We start from the raw sequence: 10,624 nt of genomic DNA on the forward strand, positions 1-10,624 counted from the left end.
CCATGGGGTCGCAGAGTCAAACACAACTGAGCTACTGACAAACCAAAACATCATCTAGGTTACTCCAAAATGGTCTTCACATCTTCTCCTCCCTACTTCTAATTTCTCAAATCTTTCAAATCACAATCTGATAACACTCCTTTGTTTAAAAAACTCTTGAGTGCCCCTTTGCTTACAGAATGACTTTCAAACATAGCCAAGCACAAGGTTCTCTGCAACCTGGCCCCAAACACCTTCCAGTCTTATCTTGTTCAGCCAAACTGTCTTTAAGCACCTCATGCCCTCTTCCTGCCTCTCTGCCTTTGAATCTCTCTCTTCATCAGTTAACATCTACTCCTTGCAGACCCAGCTTCCCCGGTTACTAAGGGTAGTTGAGCGGCTCCCTTCTCTATTCCCTGGAGCAGCTTGTACATTCTTTGTATTAATACCAGTGCTATCACATGGACTGTCCATTTCTATCATACCCAAGGGCAATGGCAAGCTTATCTTTGTATCCTCAACTCTAGCATCATGCCAAGCATTTCCGAGTTACTCAAATATTAAGGAAAGAAATCTCAGTCAATGACTGTAAAGTAATACAAATTACATTTGGGATGGTTAAGAAGTAATGATAGATATATGAAATCTTGGCAAAGTAATGGCAAGTTCCTATAGGCTGTTCAGCAAAATCATAATAGAAGCATTATTTCAAGAAAATTCATTGGTAAGTATTAAAACAGAAGAGAAAAGGAGTGAAAACTTAAAGACAGATCAGTTAGGAAGTAACTGCAGGATTCAGGTATACAACATGAGGACCTTCAAAAAGTGTCGCAGTACTGAGAACACAGAGGGAAGACGGAGGAATGAATGAGACCTTTTAAAGAAAAACCAACAGGATCCACAATGGTACATGAAAGAAGGAAAAAGGGAAAGAAAAGCCTGGAAGGGCATTATCTAGGGAGATAAGGATCTGGGGCAAGTTTCAATGTGAGGACTTACAGGTGACTTGAAATACCAAAAGGAATTGTTCTGGGACTAAGATTTAGGTAACTGGTTAAATCTAAAACAACTTTTTAATCACAGATTGCCAACTTTGGTTATTCTAACAATATGCACATCATTCACTTACCTTTTTGCTCGCTCCAGGTCATCATTGGCCTGTTCCAGCTCTCTTACATACTTATGTAACTGCTCCTTAATGGCCCGAGTCTGACTTAAATCATCTTCTAATACTGAGACCTGCTTGTAGCTCTGTGCATATTGATGTTCTAGCTTCTCCTGAAGGAGTGGGTATATAGGAAGGAAAGAACGCATCATTAGCATATAGTTTTCTTTAATAAAGGAAGTAACCCAAATAAGAGGCAGGCTGTGGAAGGATCCAAAAAAATTCACCCACAATCTGATAGTACTCTTTTCTCCTTTTTAAAATGTTAAAATGACACATTCATTTCCAGTGCTTTAATTCATATATTAGTCAATCACTTCTCTTAAAGAAATCTAATAATGATCTCTCTGAAAAGAGGTAAAATAGTAAAATTGTTGCCTTAAAAACCTCTGGGTTCTCGGCTGAATGCAGCCCAGGGTAAACACAAAGCAGTTGAGTGACAGAGTTCAAATTTCTTACACCTTGCCTGCCCAATCTCATCTTCTCTAAACCTACCCCCTGCCCAGACACAGGAACACCCCAAACATTTGGCTTAGGCATGTGATGAACAACAGCAAGAGAGGTTAACCTTTCTACTCCTGAAAATTCCTTGTTAGAAAGGAATTTTTAAAAATTAAACTCCAAAACTAAAGTGACCATAAACCATAATGAAATAAAAGTATGTCATACAAAGATAATTTTAAAGTACTACAGAACGAGGCACTCTATCATAACAAATAATCAGGCAGCCTTTTTTTTCCAGGCAGCTTTTGAAAATTATAGAACTACAACATAATATTATAGAGCTAGGAACATTATAGCTAAAAAAATTGACAGCTACAGAGTTTTGAAGTGATTTTCTGAATTCTAAAACACCTTTGCCTTGGTTCCATGAAAACAGTTTATGTCAAAAATTCACTTTAGGCCTTTTTACATTTTTATGTTGCCTGCTGCTCTTAAGCTCTACCTGTAAGAATGTATTTCTCACTTTAACAAAACCCAGCCAAAGAGACACCAGCTTATACTGCCACAATTACCTTCAATGCTTCTACTTCATACTTCAGTCTTTGGTTATCAGCTTGCAAGTCTCTATTTCTCTGTTCAGCCTGTACTAATTGTGCCTCCAACTCTGCCTCTAATTCTCTGCTTCCTTCCTGGAATTCAACTAGCTCATCCCGAGCTTCCTGGAAGCTAATCAGAAACAAAGTGGGAAAGATCAGTTATAGTAGAAACCGTAAGGATCATCCTGAAGATGATTATATATCAATTCAAAAATTTTCACCTGAGTGTTATGCTACCATAAAATATACTAAACAATAAAGGCAATCTATTTTGCATCTCTTACTCTATATATTCAGGGTTCAATGAAGTAAGTTATAAGCCGTAGAAGGATTCACGTTTTATACACTCACTCCTTTCTTATTTAATATATTGACAAAGCACATATGACTATCCATAAATCAGTTTTAACATTTAGATGTGTTTTTTCCAATATAATTGGTTTCCTCTGTAATTCTATTTAATTTTATGCATTAAAAATGTTATTCTGAGAAGGATTCCGTAGATTTTCCCAGCCTGAGAATGTATCTATGGCACAAAAAAAGGACTATGAAGTCTTGCCATAGACACACCTTCCATATAACTAGCATGATACAACAACTGGCTTCAGCAATAATGAAATAGCAATAAAAGGTTTAATAAGTCTTAGTAAACTGCTAACCAAAGTAGGAAGATGTATATATACTTTTAAAAGATGTCATTTTTAAAAGAAATTTAAGTTTTACTACTTAAAAGGTTACCTAAAAGTTCTCTCAAGTAACTGAAATAATTGAGATTTTCTAAAATACTCCATATACCCCCGAAGCTCTTGTCCCTCCCTCAAAGCTTTGTTGGCTCCAGACACTGATAACACCTGCCCAAAGAGAGTCTGCCCTATGGAGTCCCAGAGAGCTTATTAGAATCTCCAAAAGACCAAAAAGATGAGACAGAATCAGTGCACACCCAGCAAGCCAAAGATAGCCAAGAGCAATAATAAGCTTTCTAAAAGGAGGTAAGCTACCAGAAGAAATCATAAATGACACTGTCTTCTTACTATTTTAATAATTCAAGTAATGTAAGCTTTTATGGCACTTTATCTTAAATACAAGCAATGTTATTTTGCTATGACTATTTCTAGAATCCCAATCCTATACTGGAAACTCTAAATTTAGCTTTGTTAAAACAAACAAAAGAAAAAAGAGCAAAAAGTTAGAGATTATGTATTCCAAAGCCCTCTTCTATTTCTAGGATGCTTTCTGGCATTACCTTTGTTTATACTTCAAGGAAAGTTCCTTCCAATAAGCAGTTTCCTCCTTTAAACTTGAAAAATCTGGTATATCTTCACCATCCATGATCAAGAAAGCCTGAGAAATGTTAAAGAGGAAAATAAATTGAGAACATAGGAATCTTAGTAAAAGGATAAAGCCTGGGACAACACTCAATCCGCAGCATTCTGGAGGGAGTCAAACATGAAAGACTCTGAGGGGTTAACACTCTACTACAATAAACTCAGTCACATAAATCACTTGGCTGCCCCACTTGCAGGGACCACCAACATCATGGACAAGCTCAGGAGAGGAGATGAACAAGGTCACGGAAGCCAGGTGAAGCACTTTTGGTGATAGCACTAGGTTTTGGGGTTGGCCCCACAGATCTGCCTGCAGCTGGTTTACTGCTAACTGATCTTCTGGGAATCAGGTGACAGAAAACAAGTTTATTATCAGAGCTGCTATTACCTGCATGTCCTTCTCTGTTGTATTGATACAACTGCTTCAAAACACCTGCTTGAAACATTTTATGCCAGGTGACCTTGCCAGGAGATCAAGCACATTCCCAATAATTTAAATCACTACATTTCTAAAAGTCCCAAGCTTCCTCCATTAAAGTCCACTAATCCTCAAATTTCAATATTGTTTCATCTCAGTTCTTCTTCCAACGCATTCAGAGTGGGTGAAACAAGTATTTGTTTAGTTATTAACCTTGCATTTGGACTGACTACCTAAAATTCCCAATTGATTGTCAGGCCCAAAAGAATACCACAGACGCTGGGCTTGTCCCAGATTCACGCCAAAGTGATTCAGTCTTACTTCCTCTACTTTATATTCCAGCAATACTGTTCAAAACTGTCCTAATGCACCATTCTGCTTCGGTCTAGATATTTTTCCTACCTGGAATGGCTCTCCTTCCTTGTGCATTTGGAAAGCTCCTATTGATCCTTTAAAAGCCAGCTGTCATCTTTTCCAGAAAGCATTTCCTGTCCTCACCAATACAGCACCAAAATCTCCCAGCATCTTGGATACCTCTATGCATAAGATTACATGAATACACTTAACACATAGTAATACACTTGCTTACAACTCTGTGTCCCCTGTTAGGCTGGTATTATTCTTACTGATTTCAACTCCAGCACACTGCCTGTACTATAGCTGATACTCAATAATATTTATTAAATTAAACCAAAATTGATTCAACCTAATCCAAAATGGGTATTGAGAATTCAAGGCCAACTTTAAAAGTAAATTAATACAAATTGGGAGTTGCAGAGAATGTAGAATTCATCCAGCACAACCCACTACTCATGAATGTTTAGAAAAGACACAGACAAGAGTATATATACAACTTCAACTTGAGGAGGTATACAAAAGAAAAGAATGGCTTTTAATTGAATAAAATTAAAATATAACCATATACATTCAGTGTAATGCCTTTGCAGCCTAGGAAATGGCAACCCACTCCAGTGTTCTTGCCTGGAGAATCCCAGGGATGGGGGAGCCTGGTGGGCTGCCATCTATGGGGTCGCACAGAGTCAGACACGACTGAAGCGACTTAGCAGCAGCAGCAGCAATTTTTTCAAACTGGTTTTAGTTAAGTCTTTCCTGACCACATTATCCATTACTACTTTTGGCATGTTGGTCAATATTCCAATTAACAAATAAAAGACCCTGATGCTGGGAAAGATTGAGGGCAGGAGAAAGAGGCAACAATGAGATGGTTGGACGGCATCACCAATTCAATGGACATGAGTTCGTGCAAACTCCGGGAGATGGTGAAGGACAAGGAAGCCTGGCGTGCTCCAGTGCATGGGGTCGCAAAGAGTTTCTGAGAAGGCAGGACCTGTGTTTTACTTATAAATCCCTTCTGCATTATCAGAAACATGAAACACAGTAGAAATTCGATATCTGAATCTGACTTACAATCTTTTAAAATTATTCCCTCTTTGCTCCCAAAGTACTGCTTTCCGTTACTAATATTGAAATTTCTATTTCAGAAATGTAAGGGTAGTTTATTCCTACCTCACAACACACCACCATGTATTATACCAGGATTATAAAAACCTACCATTCTCAGCTAGACAAAATTATCAGTCTGAGGCATGCCAAGCCGCATTCACAGCCACTTATAAAGCTCAATATAAGCTCCACATCACAGAATAGGGAGCTGATGGAGCTTACTGGGGACAGCCTTAGAGATACCCTGCACACTAGCTACCTAAAATAATCAGTGTCTAGCCCTTAATTCTTTTTTTTTTTTTTTTAATCTTCGTTTGGGTCTTAATTGCAGCCTACAGGATCTTCAATCTTAGTTGCAGCATGTGAGATCCGGTTCCCAACCCAGGGATGGAAATTTCTGGGCCCCCTGCACTGGGAGTGCAGAGTGCAGAGTATTAGCCACTGGACCAACAGGGAAGTTCCCCAGCCCTAAATTCTTAAATATATATGGACAACCAAGAACCACCAAATGAGAAAAGCCAGTAGCATAAGTAAGAAAATCCAAGGACCTATGGAACCTAGAGGAAACATAATTCAGGAAAGGAGAGAACTACTTTTTTTCTCATAAAACACCTCAGGAGGGTTAGAGGAGTGTTTAGACAGCTACAAAAGAAGAGAGAAAACCAAGAACTGGACGGCACAGGGTGCAAGAAACAGTGGCTCCAACCCAGGACTGCAAAGAAGAAACCACCCAAGATGAAGCCTAGTCCCTTGCGCCCAGAGAGTCACTCAGCCCAGATGTCTTCTTAGCTTTATGTTCACTTGACAGCTATCTCAGTCCCTTAAATATTTTTGTTGTCATGCTTTGGACTTTCTCTGGGTTACATATATGCCTTTCTGAAGGCAAGGAACTGATGCTACTTCGGTATATCAACATTTTATTCACGGGTAGGATACTTTAAAAATTTCCAGCACTCCCTCTGTCAGCATGCAGCATTTGATTCTGGTGACCATGTGGAAGTGTCCTTATGGAAGTCCCTAATGCATTGGAAAAGGAAATGGCAACCCACTCCAGTGTTCTTGCCTGGAGAATCCCAGGGACGGGGGAGCCTGGTGGGCTGCCGTCTCTGGGGTCGCAGAGTCAAACACGACTGAAGCAACGTAGCAGTAGCAGTAGCAGTAAGGACTACTAGATGCCTTCTTTGGCATCTAACACTTGAGTGTGTCAGTAGCTCAGTCGTATCTTGACTCTTTTCGACCCCATGAATTGGGGCCCACCAGGCTCCTCCATCCATGGGATTTTCCAGGCAAGAATACTGGAGTGGGTTGCCATGCCCTTCTCCAAGGGATCGTCCCGACCCAGGGATCGAACCCGGATCTCCCACATTGCAGGCAGACTCTTTACCATATGAGCCACCAGGGAAGCCCATCTAGTGTTTACTTGAACGTATTTGAATGTGGAGCCAACCCTTCTACAAATACGGTTAGAGTTGTTTTTATCTATAAATGTTATCATTCACATGCCCAGTTTCAGACTTTTCTGTATGAGGCTTTTAGCTGTTGACACATTTATACAGTATCAGAAGACCTACGGCAGTTACTATTCTGAAGACTGTTAAGAACGGTTCCCTGAGCAATCTCACTGTTTACACCTGTGGGTATACTATAAGGTATCCATTTGTTCCTGGTTTTCTGGTTCTCAAATAGGGCCATATTAATACAACTTATAAAGCTCAATATAAGCTCCACATCACAGAATAGGGAGCTGATGGAGCTTACTGGGGACAGCCTTAGAGATACCCTGCACACTAGCTACCTAAAATAATCAGTGTCTAGCCCTTAATTCTTTTTTTTTTTTAATCTTCGTTTGGGTCTTAATTGCAGCCTGCAGGATCTTCAATCTTAGTTGCAGCATGTGAGATCCAGTTCCCAACCCAGGGATGGACATTTCTGGGGCCCCTGCACTGACACTAACCCTTCCTGTAAAATTTCTTGAGCATCTAGTTCTATTTCTCATACCCTCCTTGTCTAACTACTTAGCTCAAAGTCCAATGACTCTAGCAAAATTATTTTAATGTGTTTTTATTTCACACAGGCTTCTGCTTTTTTTTTTTTTTCCTGAATCTTATGTGAACTGAATGTTGACTACATTTTTTCTAATTAACAGGCTACTTTTAGAACTCGCTTATTGGTCCTTCAAACAATCTATGTCAGAAGCCTTTTACTAAAGGACCAGCTTTTCCAGAAAAAGCCAATTAAAAACACGTAAGAGGGTAACAGGTGGTAGCAGTAGCTCAGTCTGGGCTCTTAACTGACTTGCAGTTAGGAGACCTGACTCTGGAGCCAAACTGCCCAGATTTCAATCAGAGTCCTCTACTCACGACCTTGAGCAAGTTACTTAACCACTCAGTGACCCATTCCCTCACCTGTAAAATGGGGATAATAATTAAAATAGGGTTGTAAAGAAGATTAAGGGAGTGAATATTTACAAGTACTAAGTACAGAGTCTGGTACACAGTAAACACAGCATAAATTCATTATTCTTAAAAACTGGTCATTCAGTTGCAGGCCTGTGAAGTATAACCACAATGCTTCAGAATTTAAAACAAATGATTCCTTAAAATTAAACAAACCTCCAGAAGTTCTGTGCATATTTTAGTTACACCACCATTACTGAAAACATCTCTAAAATCTCTTTTGGAACAGCCATGAAGAGCCAGATTAAAAAATAAACAGAAAACCCTTTCTTTGTGGTCACATTTCATTTCTACTGCTTCCTAATTGGTATTACCCAGCTTTATCACTCTAATCTTATTCATCAGACTTATCCTTTCCAAAAATTGGGTTTTTCACAAATAAAAATTTGCCACCACTGCAGACATTCAAAAGGCCTTCTCAGGGGGTATAAAGACATCTGTTCATTTTGCTTCAAGTTAGAGCAGGAAGATGTGTTGTTTGAAACTATGTAACTGGAGATATTAGGCCACAGAAAATTAGCCAATACAGAAAACTACACTGCTACCAAAAAAATGCTTTAATGACACATCTGTAATCTCCTGAAGCTGAAATGAAGGTAGATAACTACATACACTTCCCCACTACCCAAATTTTCCCTCAATATCCTGTCTCACAGGGATGGAGTGTGAATCCCAAAATGATGACAACTTTTACATGGGGCATACTGTGTGTGACCTTCAGATACCTAGCAACTGCGCATAAAACTGCCTGTCTTAAATGCTATATTTACAAAGAAACTATTCTTTGCACAATGCTAAGAAAATCCATTTCATATGATACTGCCTCCTTGTTAATAGTTATAGAATCAACTAGTGAGACTGGAAGAGTTATTCTGGAACTTACCACAGATAACCAATACTTTTTTACCAAAATTCTTCTACTTTCAAAGGTGACAATTACAGAATTTTAAACTCTTAAGTCAGTCATAAATATGGTCCTCCTTTTGGTCCTGACTATCAAACTTCTTTTTCCACATCATGAAGTGGTCAGAAACTTATGTCAGAAGCAATTTTAAGCTTCAGTGACCAAATTTATCCCAGCATGACTTAAGACGCAAATAAAAATAAGCTTTGGAGATGTCATGAAAGCAAGCTCTTAAGATTTTACTGAGGTTTCTACTTAAGTGTTCCTCATCGAATTTCAATTTAAAAAGCCAAAACAAAACTAAAAACCAAATGCTTCCTAAGATTTCTATCTGGGCCAGGTCAACTTGCAACTAGGACTAGCCAAAGGTTTTTTGTTGTTGTTGCTGTTCCTTCTGATCTTTTAAACTTTAATAAAGATTGAGAGGAGGTATCTTAGTTCCCCTTGATTCTCTTCAACACATGACCTAATGCTGCTTTACTTCACCAACTTCATGATTTAGCAAAACCAGTGCCCTATTTGATAAACCGATAAAAAGCAAGACAACTCATCTGACAAAATAATTAGCCAGCAACCATGAACAAGTTCCAGCGTAGAATTTCTCTTATAACTGAGTAGCAGTTCTTATCCTAGGTGGGTCTGCTCAAAAATATTTGAATAAATCTACTAGCTTCTGGTATATTTTTAGCAAGCCAGATTTTCTACTTTGCTTTCTACCTGAGAAAGGTAGAAAAATTCCACTAAAAGAAACCAGAACTCCAAGCCAGGAATCGTAAATCCTGAACCAAATGAAACCCCTCACGGGTTGGGAGAGTCCACAGTAGAAATCACTTAAGCCCCCACCCAACCTGTTCTCAATTGCCCCATCCGTCAAATGGCGATATGAGAACCAGGCACAACCACTAAAACTAGGTGACGAGGTTACAAAAGGAAAGAGCAAGAGTGTTCTGTGAAGGCGCTACAGAAACGTAATGAAATTATCAGCACTGAAAGAATCCTCAATTCCTCAGCAAACTTAAGATTACTTTGTTGCTTACCAACGCGGGGGGGGGGGGGGGGGGGGGGGAAGAGGTGAGCACAAGCAGTCCGAACCCGTTTGGTGACACGTTTCTGAACTCCAGAAGTGTCCGCAGTTAAAGGCGGACAGTCAGAAAGCCAGCGGAGCCCAAGGTGGGCAGCTTCCGCCCTCGACACCCCGCGGGAAAGAGGCGAGGACAGTTCAAAATCCAACCCGGCTCCGAACCACCTTCCCAGCTGAAGGGATGGGGGAGGGGGGCGGGCTGGGCTCGCCGCTGCCACCTTCAACGGAGCCGCTCCTTGCGCCACCAGCGCCCAGGCCCACGGTGCCACGTCCCGGCCTCCGTCCCCGCCACCTCTCACCCCTCCCCCGGACGCGGGCACATCCTCCCGAGACCGCCCGGCTCGCTTCCTTCCAGGCGCCCCCGGTGGGCCACACCTCGGACCAGGGCGTGGAAGGGGCAGTTAAAGCGGTTGGAACAGTTACCCCCGGACTGGCCGCCCCGGAACCCAGGCTCGGCCCGGCCTCGGACACAGCCTCTGGGCTGGCAAGGCTCCCCCGGGACAGGCCTAAGGCGTAACCGGCTCGGCCCGGCGCCCTCCGGAGCGGCCCCGCACCGCAGACTCACCTCCAATGTGTCAAAAGCGCATGTTCGCCGCCGCTCGACCGACGTCTCCGCTCTGCTGGCCAGGCCAGGCCCGCCCAGCCGTTCAGCTCCGCTCCCCTCCGCAACCCTGAGCGCCACTCCGCGTACCTCCGCGCCCGGCTCCTCCCCGACACGTCAGGGGCTGCCTGGGTGTCCGAGGCCATTCTGTGACGCACGGGGGCGGGGTTCTGAGCATGCGCGCGAGCGTG

General features: G+C 41.5%; 1 protein-coding gene across 8 annotated transcripts in view; it reads right to left on the reverse strand.

Annotated features, from left to right (window-relative positions):
- NDEL1 (nudE neurodevelopment protein 1 like 1) overlaps window positions 1-10,624 on the reverse strand; it is a 58,663-nt gene that overhangs the window by 23,570 nt on the left and 24,469 nt on the right. For 7 of the 8 annotated variants that reach the window (XM_055576570.1, XM_055576574.1, XM_055576572.1 and 4 more), the window contains 3 exons: window positions 3,428-3,525; window positions 2,161-2,314; window positions 1,109-1,257 (listed from right to left, as the gene is read on the reverse strand). In XM_055576570.1, coding sequence (XP_055432545.1) covers window positions 1,109-1,257; window positions 2,161-2,314; window positions 3,428-3,513 — 389 coding nt within the window. In that variant the 5' untranslated portion in view covers window positions 3,514-3,525. Of the gene's footprint in view, window positions 1-1,108; window positions 1,258-2,160; window positions 2,315-3,427; window positions 3,526-10,397; window positions 10,588-10,624 lie in introns of those variants that run through there. The other variant, XM_055576569.1, reaches the window with a different exon arrangement.

This window comes from Bubalus kerabau, chromosome 4 (assembly GCF_029407905.1).
Source record: "Bubalus kerabau isolate K-KA32 ecotype Philippines breed swamp buffalo chromosome 4, PCC_UOA_SB_1v2, whole genome shotgun sequence".
Taxonomy (NCBI): domain Eukaryota; kingdom Metazoa; phylum Chordata; class Mammalia; order Artiodactyla; family Bovidae; genus Bubalus; species Bubalus kerabau.